At 43.6% G+C, this 22,095-nt stretch overlaps 1 protein-coding gene across 8 annotated transcripts in view; it reads right to left on the bottom strand.

Moving 5' to 3' along the window:
• The window catches only part of tns1a (tensin 1a), a 102,683-nt gene that overhangs the window by 29,468 nt on the left and 51,120 nt on the right, over positions 1-22,095 (bottom strand). For all 8 annotated transcript variants that reach the window (XM_035525632.1, XM_035525642.1, XM_035525635.1 and 5 more), the window contains 5 exons: positions 20,058-20,118; positions 19,463-19,538; positions 19,118-19,247; positions 18,934-18,999; positions 18,731-18,847 (listed from right to left, as the gene is read on the bottom strand). In XM_035525632.1, coding sequence (XP_035381525.1) covers positions 18,731-18,847; positions 18,934-18,999; positions 19,118-19,247; positions 19,463-19,538; positions 20,058-20,118 — 450 coding nt within the window. The remainder of the gene's footprint in view (positions 1-18,730; positions 18,848-18,933; positions 19,000-19,117; positions 19,248-19,462; positions 19,539-20,057; positions 20,119-22,095) is intronic.

Here is a 22,095-nt window from a genome sequence, read left to right as displayed (position 1 = left end):
GTATACATCACACACACCACTCAGTACATACACACCACACACACCTCTCAGTAAGTATACGCCACACACACCTCTAAGTACATATACGCCACACACACCTCTCAGGATGTATACATCACACACACCACTCAGTACGTACACACCACACACACCTCTCAGTACGTATACACCACACACACCTCTCCGTACGTATACACCACACACCTCTCAGTATATACACTACATACACCTCTCAGTACGTATACACCACACTCACCTCTCAGTACGTATACACCACACACACCTCTCAGTACGTATACATCACACACATCTCTCAGTATTTATACACTACATACACCTCTCAGTACATATACACCACACACATCTCTCAGTACGTATAAACCACACACACCTCCAAGTACGTATACACCAGACACACCTCCAAGTACGTATACACCAAACACCTCTCAGGATGTATACATCACACACACCACTCAGTACGTACACACCACACACACCTCTCAGTAAGTATACGCCACACACACCTCTAAGTACATATACGCCACACACACCTCTCAGTACATATACACCACACACACCTCTCAGTACGTATACACCACACACACCTCTCAGTATGTATACACCACACACACCTCTCAGTATGTATACACCACACACACCTCTCAGTAAGTATACACACACACCTCTCAGTACATATACACCACACACACCTCTCAGTACGTATACACCACACACCTCTAAGTAAGTATACACCACACACACACTCTTAGTACATATAAACCACACACACCTCTGAGTACGTATACACCACACACACCTCTCAATAAGTATACACCACACACACCTCTCAGTATATACACTACAGACACCTCTCAGTACGTATACACCACACAAACCTCTCAGTATGTATACACCACACACACCTCTCAGTAAGCATACACCACACACACCTCTCAGTACATATAAATCACACACACCTCTCAGTATATACACTACATACACCTCTCAGTAGATATACACCACACACACCTCTCAGTACATATACACCTCACACACCTCTCAGTAAGCATACACCACACACACCTCTCAGTAAGCATATACCACACACACCTCTCAGTACATATACACCACACACACCTCTCAGTATATACACTACATACACCTCTCAGTACGTATACACCACACACACCTCTCAGTATATACACAACAGACACCTCTCAGTACGTATACACCACACACACCTCTCAGTACATATACACCGCACAAACCTCTCAGTATGTATACACCACACACACCTCTCAGTAAGCATACACCACACACACCTCTCAGTAAGCATATACCACACACACCTCTCAGTACATATACACCACACACACCTCTCAGTATATACACTACATACACCTCTCAGTACATATACACCACACACACCTCTCAGTACGTATACACCACACACCTCTAAGTAAGTATACACCAAACACATACTCTTAGTACATATAAACCACACACCTCTCAGTACGTATACACCACACACACCTCTAAGTCCGTATACATCACACACACCTCTCAGTAAGCATACACCACACACACCTCTCAGTAAGCATACACCACACACAACTCTCAGTATATACACTACATACACCTCTCAGTACATATACACCACACACACCTCTCAGTACATATACACCTCGCACACCTCTCAGTACATATACACCACACACACCTCTCAGTATATACACTACATACACCTGAGTACATATACACCACACACACCTCCAAGTACGTATACACCACACACACCTCTCAGTGTGTATACACCACACACACCTCTCAGGATGTATACACCACACACACACTCTTAGTACATATAAACCACACACACCTCTGAGTACGTATACACCACACACACCTCTCAGTAAGTATACACCACACACACCTCTCAGTATATACACTACAGACACCTCTCAGTACGTATACACCACACAAACCTCTCAGTATGTATACACCACACACACCTCTCAGTAAGCATACACCACACACACCTCTCAGTAAGCATACACCACACACACCTCTCAGTACATATAAATCACACACACCTCTCAGTATATACACTACATACACCTCTCAGTAGATATACACCACACACACCTCTCAGTACATATACACCTCACACACCTCTCAGTACATATACACCACACACACCTCTCAGTATATACACTACATACACCTCTCAGTACGTATACACCACACTCACCTCTCAGTACGTATACACCACACACACCTCTCAGTACGTATACATCACACACATCTCTCAGTATTTATACACTACATACACCTCTCAGTACATATACACCACACACATCTCTCAGTACGTATACACCACACACACCTCCAAGTACGTATACACCAGACACACCTCCAAGTACGTATACACCACACACACCTCTCAGGATGTATACACCACACACACCTCTCAGTACGTACACACCACACACACCTCTCAGTAAGTATACGCCACACACACCTCTCAGTACATATACACCACACACACCTCTCAGTACATATACACCACACACACCTCTCAGTACGTATACACCACACACACCTCTCAGTATGTATACACCACACACACCTCTCAGTATGCATACACCACACACACCTCTCAGTAAGTATACACCACACACACCTCTCAGTACATATACACCACACACACCTCTCAGTACTTATACACCACACACACCTCTCAGTAAGTATACACCACACACACACTCTCAGTACATATACACCACACACACACTCTTAGTACAGTATACACCACACACACCTCTCAAGTAAGTATACACCACACACACCTCTCAGTAATATACACTACACGACACCTCTCAGTACTATACACCACACACACCTCTCAGTAGATATACACCACACACACCTCTCAGTAAGCATACACCACACACACCTCTCAGTACATATACACCACACACACCTCTCAGTATATACACTACATACACCTCTCAGTAGATATACACCACACACACCTCTCAGTACATATACACCTCACACACCTCTCAGTACATATACACCACACACACCTCTCAGTATATACACTACATACACCTCTCAGTACGTATACACCACACTCACCTCTCAGTACGTATACACCACACACACCTCTCAGTACGTATACATCACACACATCTCTCAGTATTTATACACTACATACACCTCTCAGTACATATACACCACACACATCTCTCAGTACGTATAAACCACACACACCTCCAAGTACGTATACACCACACACACCTCCAAGTACGTATACACCACACACACCTCTCAGGATGTATACATCACACACACCACTCAGTACGTACACACCACACACACCTCTCAGTAAGTATACGCCACACACACCTCTAAGTACATATACGCCACACACACCTCTCAGTACGTATACACCACACACACCTCTCAGTACGTATACACACACACCTCTCAGTACATATACACCACATACCTCTCAGTACGTATACACCACACACCTCTAAGTAAGTATACACCAAACACACACTCTTAGTACATATAAACCACACACACCTCTCAGTACGTATATACCACACACACCTCTAAGTACGTATACACCACACACACCTCCAAGTACGTATACACCACACACACACTCTTAGTACATATACACCACACACACCTCTCAGTACGTATACACCACACACACCTCTCAGTATATACACTACATACACCTTTCAGTACATATGCACCACACACACCTCTAAGTACATATAAACCACACACACCTCTCAGTATGTATACACCACACACACCTCTCAGTAAGCATACACCACACACACCTCTCAGTAAGCATACAACACACACACCTCTCAGTACATATAAATCACACACACACCTCTCAGTATATACACTACATACACCTCTCAGTAGATATACACCACACACACCTCTCAGTACATATACACCTCACACACCTCTCAGTACATATACACCACACACACCTCTCAGTATATACACTACATACACCTCTCAGTACATATATACCACACACATCTCTCAGTACGTATACACCACACACACCTCCAAGTACTTATACACCACACACACCTCTCAGGATGTATACATCACACACACCACTCAGTACATACACACCACACACACCTCTCAGTAAGTATACGCCACACACACCTCTAAGTACATATACGCCACACACACCTCTCAGGATGTATACATCACACACATCACTCAGTACGTACACACCACACACACCTCTCAGTAAGTATACGCCACACACACCTCTAAGTACATATACGCCACACACACCTCTCAGGATGTATACATCACACACACCACTCAGTACGTACACACCACACACACCTCTCAGTACGTATACACCACACACACCTCTCCGTACGTATACACCACACACACCTCTCAGTATGTATACACCACACACACCTCTCAGTATGTATACACCACACACACCTCTCAGTATACACACTACATGCACCTCTCAGTACATATACACCACACACACCTCTCAGTATGCATACACCACACACACCTCTCAGTATGTATACACCACACACACCTCTCAGTATATACACTACATGCACCTCTCAGTACGTATACACCACACACACCTCTCAGTACGTATACACCACACACACCTCTCCGTACGTATACACCACACACACCTAAGCGTACGTATACACCACACACACCTCTCAGTATGTATACACCACACACCTCTCAGTAAGCATACACCACACACACCACTCAGTACGTACACACCACACACACCTCTCAGTACGTATACACCACACACACCTCTCCGTACGTATACACCACACACACCTCTCAGTATGTATACAAAACAGACACCTCTCAGTACGTATACACCACACACCTCTCAGTATGTATACACCACACACACCTCTCAGTAAGCATACACCACACACACCTCTCAGTACGTATACACCACACACACCTCTCAGTATGTATACACCACACACACCTCTCAGTAAGCATACACCACACACACCTCTCAGTAAGCATACACCACACACACCTCTCAGTACATATACATCACACACACCTCTCTGTATATACACTACATACACCTCTCAGTAGATATACAGCACACACACCTCTCAGTACCTATACACCTCACACACCTCTCAGTACATATATACCACACACACCTCTCAGTATATACACTACATACACCTCTCAGTACATATACACCACACACACCTCTCAGTACGTATACACCACACTCACCTCTCAGTACGTATACACCACACACACCTCTCAGTACGTATACATCACACACACCTCTCAGTATTTATACACCACACACACCTCTCAATAAGTATACACCACACACACCTCTCAGGACGTATACACCACACACACACCCTTAGTACATATACACCACACACACCTCTCAGTATGTATACAACACACACACTTCTCAGTATATATACACACACACCTCTCAGTATGTATACACCACACACACCTCTCAGTATATACACTACATAGACCTCTCAGTAAGTATACACCACACACACCTCTAAGTACGTATACACCACACACAACTCTAAGTACCTATACACCACACACACACCTCTCAGTATGTATACACCACACACACCTCTCAGTAAGTATACACCACACACACCTCTCAGTATGTATACACCACACACACCTCTCAGTACATATACACTACATACACCTCTCAGTACATATACACCACACACCTCTAAGTATATACACTACATACACCTCAGTACATGTACGCCACACACACCTCTCAGTACATATACACCACACACACCTCTCAGTATGTATACACCACACACACCTCTGAGTATATACACTACATACACCTCAGTACATATACACCACACACACCTCTAAGTACGTATACACCACACACCTCTCAGTATATACACTACATACACCTCTCAGTACATATACACCACACACACCTCTCAGTATATACACTACATACACCTCTCAGTGCATATACACCACACACACCTCTAATTACGTATACAACACGTACACCTCTCAGTACATATACACCACACACACCCCTCAGTACATATACACCACACAATTCTCAGTACGTATACACCACACACACCTCTCAGTATATACACTACATACACCTGTCAGTACATATACACCACACACACCTCTCAGTATATACACTACATACACCTATCAGTACATATACACCACACACACCTCTCAGTACGTATACACCACACACAACTCTCAGTACGTATACACCACACACACCTCTCAGGACGTATACACCAAACACACACTCTTAGTACATATACACCACACACACCTCTCAGTACGTATACACCACACACACCTCTCAGTATATACACTACATACACCTCTCAGTACGTATACATCACACACAGCTCTCAGTATTTATACACCACACACACCTCTCAGTATCTACACTACATACACCTCTCACTACGTATACACCACACACATCTCTCAGTACGTATACACCACACACACCTCCAAGTACGTATACACCACACACACCTCTCAGGATGTATACATCACACACACCTCTAAGTACATATACGCCACACACACCTCTCAGTACATATACACCACACACACCTCTCAGTATGTATACACCACACACACCTCTGATTATATACACTACATACACCTCAGTACATATACACCACACACACCTCTAAGTACGTATGCACCACACACCTCTCAGTATATACACTACATACACCTCTCAGTACATATACACCACACACACCTCTCAGTATATACACTACAAACACCTCTCAGTGCATATACACCACACACACCTCTAATTACGTATACAACACGTACACCTCTCAGTACATATACACCACACACCCCTCAGTACATATACACCACACAATTCTCAGTACGTATACACCACACACACCTCTCAGTATATACACTACATACACCTCTCAGTACATATACACCACACATACCTCTAAGTACGTATGCACCACACACCTCTCAGTATATACACTACATACACCTCTTAGTACATATACACCACACACACCTCTCAGTATATACACTACATACACCTATCAGTACATATACACCACACACACCTCTCAGTACGTATACACCACACACAACTCTCAGTACGTATACACCACACACACCTCTCAGGACGTATACACCACACACACACTCTTAGTACATATACACCACACACACCTCTCAGTACGTATACACCACACACACCTCTCAGTATATACACTACATACACCTCTCAGTACGTATACATCACACACAGCTCTCAGTATTTATACACCACACACACCTCTCAATAAGTATACACCACACACCTCTCAGGACGTATACACCACACACACACTCTTAGTACATATACAGCACACACACCTCTCAGTACATATACACCATACACATCTATAAGTACGTATACACCACAAACCTTTCAGTATATACACTACATGCACCTCTCAGTACATATACAGCACACACACCTCTCAGTATGTATACACCACACACACTTCTCAGTATGTATACAAACACACCTCTCAGTATGTATACCCCACACACTTCTCAGTATATACACTACATAGACCTTTCAGTAAGTATACACCACACACACCTCTAAGTACGTATACACCACACACACCTCTCAGTACGTATACACCACACACACCTCTCAGTACGTATACACCACACACACCTCTCAGTATATACACTACATACACCTCTCAGTACATATACACCACACACACCTCTCAGTACGTATACACCACACACACCTCTCAGTACGTATACACCACACACACCTCTCAGTAAGTATACACCACACACACCTCTCAGTAAGTATACACCACACACACCTCTCAGTACATATACACCACACACACCTCTCAGTATATACACTACATACACCTCTCAGTACATATACACCACACACACCTCTCAGTACATATACACCACATACACCTCTCAGTACATATACACCACACACACCTCTAAGTACGTATACACCACACACACCTCTCAGTACCTATACACCACACACACACCTCTCAGTATGTATACACCACACACACCTCTCAGTACATATACACCACACACACCTCTCAGTACATATACACCACACACACCTCTCAGTACGTATACACCACACACCTCTCAGTACGTATACACCACACACACCTCTCAGTATATACACTACATACACCTCTCAGTACATATACACCACACACACCTCTCAGTACGTATACACCACACACACCTCTCAGTACGTATACACCACACACACCTCTCAGTAAGTATACACCACACACACCTCTCAGTAAGTATACACCACACACACCTCTCAGTACATATACACCACACACACCTCTCAGTATATACACTACATACACCTCTCAGTACATATACACCACACACACCTCTCAGTACATATACACCACACAATTCTCAGTACGTATACACCACACACACCTCTCAGTATATACACTACATACACCTCTCAGTACATATACACACCAAGTTTCAAGTTTCAGGTTTGGTTTATTTGTCACTTACATAGTCATACACAGTATAACTCGCAGTGAAATGTTTGAGATTGCTCTGTCCAAACTGAGGAAAAAGAAAAACAGGGATGCATAGAGAAATATGTGTGTATATATATATATATATATATATATATATATATATATATACACACACAAAAATATATTAACAATGTATGTACAATATATGTATTATTTTGTTTATATACACATTGTACAATGTATATATGGATATGTATATATGTATGTACACAATGTACAGTTCCATCTTGTAATTAAACAGTTATATGTTACATGGTGGTGGTGGCCCCCACAGTTTATCAGTTTACCTGATTCAGGGCCCGAATGACCTGGGGAAGAAAGTCCTCTTCAGTCTCTCTGTCTTGGTCTTCAGGGAGTGAAAGTGCTTCCCTGACCTCAACAGAGAGAAGAGCCTATTGTAGGGATGGGTGGGGTCCTTCACAGTCCTCCTGGCCTTGGTCTGGCACTGCTTGTAGCAGATGGTCTGCAGGTCAGGAAGTTCTGTATGATTGATGCGCTCTGCTGAACGCACCACCCTTTAGATTGCTTGTCTGTCCTGCTTGGTGCTGTTCCCAAACCAGACTGTGATGTTCCCTGTGAGGATGCTCTCGATAGTGCAGGTGTAGAAGTTCCGGAGTACCTTGCAGGGCAATCTGAAATCTCTTAGGCGTCTGAGGTGGTAAAGACGCTGACAAGCCTTCTTTGCCAGGGAGTTGGTATGGCGGGACCAGGACAGGTCCTGCGAGATGTGAACGCCAAGGTACCTGAAACTGTCTACTCTCTCCACCGTGGTTCCACTGATCCTCACAGGTTGGTAGTGCCGCTCCTGCTTCTTGCTGCAATCCACGATCAGCTCCTTTGTCTTACTGATGTTTAGGAGGAGATTATTTTCCTGGCATCAGTTTTCCAGGTGTTTAATCTCCTCCAGGTAGGCCCTCTCATCGTTGTCCGAGATCAGGCCCATGACAACGGTGTCATCAGCAAACTTGACAATGATGGTGGAGCTGGAAGTGCCTGTGCAGTCGTAGGTGTACAGTGAGTAGAGCAGGGGGCTTAGGACACAACCCTGAGGAGCTCCAGTGCTGAGGGTGAGGGTGGATGAGGCGCAGTTGCCCACCCGTACTGATTGTGGTCTGTCTGTTATGAAGTTGGAGATCCAGTCGCACAGGGATGTATGCAGTCCTAGATCCTCCAACTTAGTAGTGAGCAGGGAGGGGATGATAGTGTTAAATGCTGAACTGTAGTGGACAAACAGCATTTTAACATAATTACCCCTCCCTTTGTCCAGGTGGGTCAGTGTGGTGTGGAGCAGATGTGCAATTGCATCATCAGTGCAGCGGTTGTGGCGGTATGCAAACTGCAGTGGGCCCATGGAGGCTGGCAGTGAAGATGTGATGAAATCTCTGACTAGCTTTTTGAAAGCACTTCATCACGACTGATGTGAGGGCAACAGGGTAGTCATTGAGGCCGGAGGGTCGAGGTTTCTTCAGGACGGGGACGATGGTGAATCGCTTGAAGCTGGACGGGACGATACCGAGCGTCAGGGAGAGATTGAAGATGTCAGTGAATACCGGGGCAAGCTGATCTGCGCAGGCTTTGAGGACCCTCCCGCAGATACCGTCTGGTCCCACAGCCTTCCTGGTATTCACCCTTTTAAACACTCTCCTCACGTCACTCTCTGTGATGATGAGAGGGTGTTGTTCTATGGTGGGCTCTGCACATGCACCGTTGGCTGCGCCGATAGTACCAATAGTACTAGCGCTGTTAGCATTGCCGCTGCTAGCATTAGCGCTGCTAGATGTAGACTCGAAGTGAGCGAAGAATGTATTCAGCTCATTCGCCAGAGACTCATCCGCACTCATTAGTCCGGAGGGTGGGCTCCTGTAATCCGTGATCGTCCACCACACACTCCTCTTAGTACGTATACACCACACACACCTCTCAGTACGTATACACCACACACACACCTCTCAGTATATACACTACATTCAAGTTTCAAGTTTGGTTTATTTGTCACATACATAGTCATACACAGTACAACGTGCAGTGAAATGGTGGTAAAAATGAAGTTCACACAGTGCAGTGTCCATGTTAGCCTGAGGTGGGATGTACACGGTGTTGATGATGACCGAAGTGAACTCCCGGGGAAGGTAGAAGGGACGAAGCTTGAGGGCGAGCAGCTCCAGGTTGGGTGAGCAGGAGCAGGCGAGAGTAACAACGTTGGCATTGTTGCACCAGCTGTTGTTTACCATCACACACACTCCGCCGCCTCTCGACTTCCCCAAATCTGCCGTCCTGTCCATGCGGTGAACCGAGAAGAACTCAGCCGGCTGTATAGCGTGGTTTGGTACCGCTGGGTTCAGCCACGACTTGGTGAAGCAGAGGAGATTGCAGTCCCGAATGTCCCTCTGGAACTTTATCCTGGCCCGGAGGTCGTCTAGCTTGTTGTCCAGAGACTGGACGTTGGCTAGCAGGATGCTGGGTAAGGGAGCTCGGTGTGCCCGAGCCCTCAGCCTGTTCCTGACGCCGGCTCGCTTCCCTCGCGGCCTTTTCCTCGCGCCGCGTCTTCTGTTTTCCCTCAGGATCTCCGTCGGCCATCTTGGGTCCGAGGTTACAGACGGCTTGAGGTGAGTGCTATGTAGATTAAGAGAAATAAGGGCATCTCTGCTGTACGAGATACGTGCCGTGGTGTGTAGAGAAGGGCTGCGGAGAAGTCAGGGGTAGCGGGAAGAGCGAAAAGAACGAAAAAGATAGCGAAAAGAGCGAAAAAAGTGCCAGGTGTGGACGGAGCAGTCGTGACGGCAGCCGACCTCACCGGCGCCATCTTGCTCTACATACACCTCTCAGTACACACACCACACACCTCTCAGTATGTATACACCACGCACAGCTCTCAGTATGTATACACACACACCTCTCAGTATGTATACACACACACCTCTCAGTATGTATACACCACGCACAGCTCTCAGTATGTATACACCACACACACCTCTCAGTATGTATACACCACCCACACCTCTTAGTATGTATACAACACACACACCTCTCAGTACATATACACCAGACACACCTCCAAGTATGTATACACCAGACACACCTCCAAGTATGTATACACCACACACACCTCTTAGTACATATACACCACATACACCTCTCAGTAAGTATAGACCACATACACCTCTCAGTACATATACACCACACACACCTCTTAGTACATATACACCTTTCAGTAAGTATACACCACACAGACCTCTTAGTAGATATACACCACACACACCTCTCAGTAAGTATACACCACATACACCTCTCAGTACATATACACCACACACACCTCCAAGTACGTATACACCACACACACCTCTCAGTACATATACACCACACACACCTCCAAGTACGTATACACCACACACACCTCTTAGTACATATACACCACACACACCTCTCAGTACGTATACACCACACACCTCTCTGTATGTATACACCACCCACATCTCTCAGTATGTATACACCACGCACACCTCTTAGTATGTATACAACACACACACCTCTCAGTATGTATACAACACACACACCTCTCAGTACATATACACCACACACACCTCCAAGTATGTATACACCACACACACCTCTTAGAACATATACACCACATACACCTCTCAGTACATATACACCTCCAAGTACGTATACACCACACACACCTCTTAGTACATATACACCACATACACCTTTCAGTAAGTATACACCACACAGACCTCTTAGTAGATATACACCACACACACCTCTCAGTAAGTATACACCACACACACCTCTCAGTACATATACACCACACACACCTCCAAGTATGTATACACCACACACACCTCTTAGTACATATACACCACATACACCTCTCAGTAAGTATACATCACATACACCTCTCAGTACATATACACCACACACACCTCTGAGTACATATACACCACACACACCTCCAAGTACGTATACACCACACACCTCTCAGTACGTATACACCACACACACCTCTGAGTACATATACACCACACACACCTCCAAGTACCTATACACCACACACACCTCTTAGTACATATACACCACATACACCTTTCAGTAAGTATACACCACACAGACCACTTAGTAGATATACACCACACACACCTCTCAGTAAGTATACACCACACACACCTCTTAGTACATATACACCACATACACGTCTCAGTAAGTATAGACCACATACACCTCTCAGTACATATACACCACACACACCTCTTAGTACATATACACCTTTCAGTAAGTATACACCACACAGACCTCTTAGTAGATATACACCACACACACCTCTCAGTAAGTATACACCACATACACCTCTCAGTACATATACACCACACACACCTCCAAGTACGTATACACCACACACACCTCTCAGTACGTATACACCACCCACACCTCTCAGTATGTATACACCACACACACCTCTCAGTATGTATACACAAACACCTCTCAGTACGTATACACCACACAAACCTCTCAGTACGTATACACCACCCACACCTCTCAGTATGTATACACACACACCTCTCAGTATGTATACACCACATACACCTCTCAGTATGTATACACCACATACACCTCTCAGTATGTATACACCACATACACCTCTCAGTATGTATACTCCACACACACCTCTCAGTACATATACACCACACACACCTCCAAGTACGTATACACCACACACACCTCTCAGTACGTATACACCACCCACACCTCTCAGTATGTATACACCACACACACCTCTCAGTATGTATACACAAACACCTCTCAGTACGTATACACCACACAAACCTCTCAGTACGTATACACCACCCACACCTCTCAGTATGTATACACACACACCTCTCAGTATGTATACACAAACACCTCTCAGTACGTATACACCACACAAACCTCTCAGTACGTATACACCACCCACACCTCTCAGTATGTATACACACACACCTCTCAGTATGTATACACACACACCTCTCAGTATGTATACACCACATACACCTCTCAGTATGTATACACCACATACACCTCTCAGTATGTATACTCCACACACACCTCTCAGTACATATACACCAAACACACCTCTCAGTATGTATACACAACACACACCTCTCAGTATATACACTACATACATCTGCACACTTACGTGTCCACCACAGACACCTCTCAGTATGTATACACCACACACATCTCTCAGTGCATATATACCACTTACACCTCTCAGTATGTATACAACACACACACCTCTCAGTACATATACACCACACACACCTCCAAGTATGTATACACCACACACACCTCTTAGTACATATACACCACATACACCTCTCAGTAAGTATACACCACATACACCTCTCAGTACATATACACCACATACACCTCTCAGTACATATACACCACATACACCTCTCAGTAAGTATACACCACATACACCTCTCAGTACATATACACCACACACACCTCTTAGTACATATACACCACACACACCTCTCAGTAAGTATACACCACACACACCTCTCAGCATATACACTACATGCACCTCTCAGTACATATACACCACGCACACCTCTCAGTATGTATACACACACACCTCTCAGTATGTATACACACACCTCTCAGTATGTATACACACACACCTCTCAGTATGTATACTCCACACACACCTCTCAGTACATATACACCAAACACACCTCTCAGTATGTATACACAACACACACCTCTCAGTATATACAGTACATACATCTGCACACGTACGTGTCCACCACAGACACCTCTCAGTATGTATACACCACACACCTCTCAGTATGTATACACCACACACCTCTAAGTAAGTATACACCACACACATACTCTTAGTACATATAAACCACACACACCTCTCAGTACGTATACACCACACACACCTCTCTGTATATACACTACATACACCTCTCAGTAAGTATACACCACACACACCTCTCAGTGCATATATACCACACACACCTCTCAGTAAGTATACACCACACACACCTCTCAGTACGTATACACCACACACACCTCTCAGTATATACACTACATACACCTCTCAGTACATATACACCACACACACCTCTTAGTATGTATACACCACATACACCTCTCAGTATGTATACACCACACACACCTCTCAGTATGTATACACATACACCTCTCAGTACGTATACACCACACACACCTCTCTGTATATACACTACATACACCTCTCAGTAAGTATACACCACACACATCTCTCAGTGCATATATACCGCATACACCTCTCAGTATGTATACAGCACACACACCTCTCAGTACGTATACACCACACACACCTCTCAGTATATACACTACATACACCTCTCAGTACATATACACCACACACACCTCTCAGTACATATACACCACACACACCTCTTAGTATGTATACACCACACACACCTCTCAGTGTGTATACACCACACACACCTTTCAGTATGAATACACCACATACACCTCTCAATATGTATACACCACACACACCTTTCAGTAAGTATACACCACACACACATCTCAGTAAGTATACACCACACACACCTCTCAGTACATATACACCACACACACACTCTTAGTACATATACACCACACACACCTCTCAGTACGTATACACCACACACACCTCTCAGTAAGTATACACCACACACACCTTTCAGTATGAATACACCACATACACCTCTCAGTATGTATACACCACACACACCTCTAAGTACTGAATAGGACCAGCTAAATCACAAAGCCGTGTGCCTGTGTGCTCGTGTGTCCACATGCTTCATGTATGGCATGCAGAGGGCTGGTATCTGCGTTCCCATTCAGGGGGCCCTGCCGAAAGAGCTTTACGAGGGTCCGTGCCCCCTGGGCAACAGGTGCTCATTGCTCAGCTATTACTAGTGCAGTGGGTGCTGGGTTAGGATGTGCTTGGCTGTAGCACTATTGTCTGTGATCTCCACAGACAATAATCACCATCACCACCCTGCACAGAAGCTGCAGAGATGCCTAACAGGAGGAATTCTGCACACGTCTAGTCCATTCCTTTGATCTGATCTTACCAGAAGACTTTGGGGCTTATAAACAATTGTCAGAGACGTCAGCTTGTCGCTATGACACGTGACATAAGCGGGGGGGTGGGGCATGCGAGGGGGCATTTGGGGGGTTATGGGAGGGGGCAGGGGGCTCCTCTGTTCTGGAGAGTTTAGGGTTTAGGGTGCAACTGTTAATGTCTATGGTTGCAGTTTTATATTTGTATTTATATGAGATCTCTCTCGTACCATCCCTGAAGCACACGCAGCGCATGCGGAAAGGTTTTAGACCCTGTCAGGTTTTTCACATTTTCCTATTTTTCAGACTCATCAGTCTACACACAATGCTCCACCAGTGAGTTTTGGTTTTTTTTTTAATGTTTTGCGAATGTACTAAAACATTTGAAAAATGAAATATTTATTGAAATAAATATTCATATCTTTTACTTGGTACGTGGTCAAAGCCCACTTGGCAGTAATGGCTCAAGTCTTCTTGAGAACGATTGTGAAAGGCCAGCGTGCCTGTCTGGTGGAGGGTTCCCTCCTTGGCTGGGTCACTCAAGGTCAGCCCGGTTGGCTCGGAGTGTTTGTGCACATCCATCTTCAGAAGGCCATAACAAAGGCTCTGAATACTTATGTAAATAAGAGTTTTGATTTTTAATACATTTACTTTTTGCATAATTGATGCCATTTTAAAATGAGTATAAAACACCAAAATGTTGAAAATGTAAAGGGTTCCAAAATGTTTAGCAATGCACTGTAAATAACTAGCACCTTGTCTGTGAAACAACGAACTACTCAATAGACTAGGTATTTTCATCCATTTTTTAACAAACCTTTTGTTCGAAATGATATGTGTGTTAGATTAATGATTTTTAATATGTTTGCATATGTAAGGGGGCTACCAGTACATTCCCTAGTAAAATACTGCAGTTAACCTCCCTGGTACAGTGTGCACAGGGCAGCGCTGGTCTTGTTACATGATGTGTTACATGTTGTCTAATTTGTTGTGTTATGGGTTGTGTTACAGGTTGATGTTTTGCAAAGTGGAAAACGTCAGCACGTTACCACTCCAACTCCTAAACAGCCACAGCCCTGTCCTTCCCTAGATCTTTCAGGCCCACACCATCCTGAACAAGGCTGTACGCACTGTTGCTACAGAAAGGAGCCTGCGGCGTTTGATTCCCGGATGGGCGATAGTCCTCCATCACCTTAAAAAAGTCTCATCATATCTGGAACTCATGGCGGTCTGGTGAAGGCCTGACACCTGTTATGGTGTGGCAGCTTTGAAAGGTCTGACTCAGTATTGACTCAGTATTGACTCAGTATTGAGTCAGTGCTGTGTACGTGTGGACAAACCGCCAGGGTCGGGTGTAACCGTGCCGCGGGTTGTGATGACCAAGGTCCTCGCTCTGCCGCTCAGCTGAGATAGCGTGAAAGGAGAGAAGGAGGGGGTGTGGGGGTGTTTTGGGGTACCCCAATCTTCTTCCCTCCCCCTCCCTACCAGAGGTCATCGGATAGAGGGGTGTCAGCTTACACACTCTGCACTGAGGCCAGAGACAGTTCTATTTTTGCAGGCACTATTTAAAGCTTGAAGTGGAAGCAGGCAAGAGCAGGGAGGCGGGCCTTAATGAGCAGGGAGGCGGGTCTTAATGAGCAGGGAGGCGGGTCTTAATGAGCAGGGAGGCAGGTCTTAATGTTTTCATCCACCCACTGCTCCCATTTCAATATTTCCTCCCCTTCATGGAGACCAGGGATGTTAACACAAAAGCCATGAATTATTCTTTATTCCTTTATTCCCTTATTTCTCTTTTACCTTACTCTCCAATTCTCTTATTCCCTTATTCCATAATTCTCTTTTCTATTATTCCCTTATTCCTTTATTCTCTTATTCTTATTCCCTTATTCCCATATTCTATTATCCCTTTATTCTCTTATTCCCTAATTCTCTTTTCTCTTATTCCATTATTCTCTTATTCACTTATTCCCATTTTCCATTATTCCCTTATTCTCTTATTCACTTATTCCCATATTCCATTATTCCCTTATCTTCTTCCCTTATTCCCATATTCCATTATTCCTTTATTCTGTTTCATGTCACAATGCTCATATTTCTGCCACCAGCCTGCCACACTGTAGCAAGAAAAATATATTGTTGTTGGAAAGACAAAATGGCTCTTTGAGTATCCCTTCTGAGATTTAAATCTGTTATTAAAATGCAGGAACTGTGTTGCAGGAAGTGAGCTTTAGATGAAATACCACAGGAACAGTCAGGCAGTTTGTGACTAAAAATGTTGAATACACTTGGAACCATATGAAAAGCTCTGGGTCAGGATTCAGCAAAGTGCTAAGAGCTGGGCAGAGGTCACAGGTCGACCTGCTGAAATAAACAAACACAGTGAGGAAACCTTCCGCATGACGACACCAAAGAAAACCTAATAGTCTTGTTAAAGTTTCTGCCTGGGCTGCATCTGTCAGTCTCTGCTGGCCAAGTGTCCAGGAACACTGCCAATCTCTAAGCCTTGGTGAGCTGGAGGGCACAGTGCCAACCGGGCACGTCGCCAGCCGGGTGCTCTGCTGCACACCAGCTGTTTCAGAGGTCTGGTGAAGCATCATTACTCACCACTAACTATTACAACATACAAATGAAAAGGAAAATATGCACTACATCATTTTATGTTTCTTATTCATAATTAATAGCTGCATCATGTAACATGTATCAACCTTTAAAAGCAAAAGTGTTTCATGGGGTTGGGAGTGGAGGATCTGGCTTCTTTGTGGGTGTTTTTGTACCATGTGTCATCTGTGTTTATCTAAAACATTGTGACAGGGTGAAAATTGTGAAATTACATGGTAGTCATATTGGGAAATATGTCTTCACATTAGAGGCCAAGTCACCCACAAAGGTGAGGCAGCGCACAGGTGAGGCAGCGCACAGGTGAGGCAGCGCACAGGTGAGGCAGCGCACAGGTCACAAAGAAGGCAGCTCACCCTCTGTCACATCCTCACATCGCCTGTTGAAGTTTTCGTAGGAGTCCCAGCGGATGAGGGGATCCTGGGTGTTGTAGTCTACGGAAACACTGGGGCCATTCTCCAGATGATCCATCCCTGTGGGTCACACACATGCACATGGGTGATGTCGTCCCCCGTCACGCCTACAGGATCAGAAGCTGAATTCGGCATCACAAGCTAACCTCGGATCTTCTCTGGCCCAAACGAAAAGATAAACTCCACTTTCCCATCCTCAGGGTATCTGTCATCTGTTAAAATACATTTTCATGATTAGTCAGTAACTTTTTACATATACACAGTAGACCACCCCTCTGTAATGTGTTTCATGTTGGTGTAAAAACAGAAGGAGCCTAAGAACAGAGTGACCTCGGAAAGTCTCGTCCAGGTCGCTCTTGGTGAAAACCACGCCTAAATCATGCACGGCACACGTGTGGAACTGAACACGGAAGATCACGTCCCTGCTGGGGTTCCGATAGCGCTTGTGGTAACACTTTAACTGCAAGATAGAGAGAATTCCTCAAAGAATAGAGGACATTACTCTGGAATATTAAAAACACACAAATGCCTTGTCATGACTTGGAAGGGTTTACTTTCTATATGCAATAAAATCATTTAGCACCAGTGATTTGTAAATTCTGTAAACCTACAGGGCATAATTGTAATGCTGTTATTGGCAGGATGCAGCTTCGGGATGGTGTATTGTGTTTTTACCAGTATATCTCCCTTTAGAAGCAGGCCGGGTTCAATGGTGATACAGATGCTTGTCTCACTGTCACCTTGAACATTACTGTGAGAACACAGAGATGAGAAACGCACATGTACACCATTATTACAGGGCCACTTAAGAACATCCAGACCAGACAGCGGGAGAAGCCAGATAAACGGCCATCTTCTGCTGAACTCACACAAGGAACAGGAATATGAAAATTTAAACTCCCATTTTAAATTCATCCGAGCTCAACGGCTCGGCAAAATCTATGGAAATCAAGTGGAAGGTCGTTAGGAGATTGAGGATAACGATGATGAAGGGACTGCCATGGGGAGGGAAGTCATAATGTCCATTAATAATGTCCCTCTCATTAAAGCACGTGGGGGGCTCAGGCACTGTGTCTGACAATGTCTCATACACACCGGTGCAGATTAACATTAATCTAACAGGTTAATCCCAGAGAGTTCATCTGGAAACACACACACACACACACTCTCAGACTCCATCCATACATATAGTACACATGTTCATGCACCATACACACATCAACCATCAATCTCACGTATACATAGAATATAAAGCATGTACAGTACTTACTATATACCAGATGTGTATACAGGCTGCATGGCCTGGTAAATCTTGAGGAAGGGTCTGCAACCTACGATAGTGTGAAAAATAACCTCTTTACTCGTTAAATTAAAGCCAATCGATCTGTACATTACTTATCTATCCATACAATGCCTATCTATCTGTACATTACCTATCTATCCATACAATGCCTATCAATCTGTACATTACCTATCCATACAATGCCTATCTATCTGTACATTACCTATCTATCCATACAATGCCTATCTATCTGTACATTACCTATCTATCCATACAATGCCTATCTATTTGTACATTACCTATCTATCCATACAATGCCTATCAATCTGTACATTACCTATCTATCCATACAGTGCCTATCTATCTGTACATTACCTATCTATCCATACAATGCCTATCTATCTGTACATTACCTATCTATCCATACAATGCCTATCTATCTGTACATTACCTATCTATCCATACAATGCCTATCTATCTGTACATTACCTATCTATCCATACAATGCCTATCAATCTGTACATTACCTATCTATCCATACAATGCCTATCTATCTGTACACTACCTATCTATCCATACAATGCCTATCTATCTGTACACTACCTATCTATCCATACAATGCTTATCTATCTGTACACTACCTATCTATCCATACAATGCTTATCTATCTGTACATTACCTATCTATCCATACAATGCCTATCTATCTGTACATTACCTATCTATCCATACAATGCCTATCAATCTGTACACTACCTATCTATCCATACAATGCCTATCTATCTGTACACTACCTATCTATCCATACAATGCTTATCTATCTGTACATTACCTATCTATCCATTCAATGCCTATCTATCTGTACATTACCTATCTATCCATACAATGCCTATCAATCTGTACATTACCTATCTATCCATACAATGCCAATCTATCAGTACATTACCTATCTATCCATACAATGCCTATCAATCTGTACATTACCTATCTATCCATACAATGCCTATCTATCTGTACATTACCTATTTATCCATACAATGCCAATCTATCTGTACATTACCTATCTATCCATACAATGCCTATCAATCTGTACATTACCTATCTATCCATACAATGCCAATCTATCTGTACATTACCTATCTATCCATACAATGCCTATCTATCTGTACATTACCTATCTATCCATACAATGCCTATCTATCTGTACATTACCTATCTATCCATACAATGCCTATCTATCTGTACATTACTTATCTATCCATACAATGCCTATCTATCTGTACATTACCTATCTATCCATACAATGCCTATCAATCTGTACATTACCTATCTATCCATACAATGCCAATCTATCTGTACATTACCTATCTATCCATACAATGCCTATCTATCTGTACATTACCTATCTATCCATACAATGCCTATCAATCTGTACATTACCTATCTATCCATACAATACCTATCAATCTGTACATTACCTATCTATCCATACAATGCCAATCTATCTGTACATTACCTATCTATCCATACAATGCCTATCAATCTGTACATTACCTATCTATCCATACAATGCCTATCTATCTGTACATTACCTATCTATCCATACAATGCCTATCTATCTGTACATTACTTATCTATCCATACAATGCCTATCTATCTGTACATTACCTATCTATCCATACAATGCCTATCTATCTGTACATTACCTATCTATCCATACAATGCCTATCAATCTGTACATTACCTATCTATCCATACAATGCCAATCTATCTGTACATTACCTATCTATCCATACAATGCCTATCTACCTGTACATTACCTATCTATCCATACAATGCCTATCTATCTGTACATTACCTATCTATCCATACAATACCTATCAATCTGTACATTACCTATCTATCCATACAATGCCTATCTATCTGTACATTACCTATCTATCCATACAATACCTATCAATCTGTACATTACCTATCTATCCATACAATGCCTATTTATCTGTACATTACCTATCTATCCATACAAT

Source organism: Electrophorus electricus, chromosome 1 (assembly GCF_013358815.1).
Source record: "Electrophorus electricus isolate fEleEle1 chromosome 1, fEleEle1.pri, whole genome shotgun sequence".
Lineage (NCBI taxonomy): Eukaryota > Metazoa > Chordata > Actinopteri > Gymnotiformes > Gymnotidae > Electrophorus > Electrophorus electricus.
This window is presented reverse-complemented; position numbering and strand designations above follow the sequence as displayed.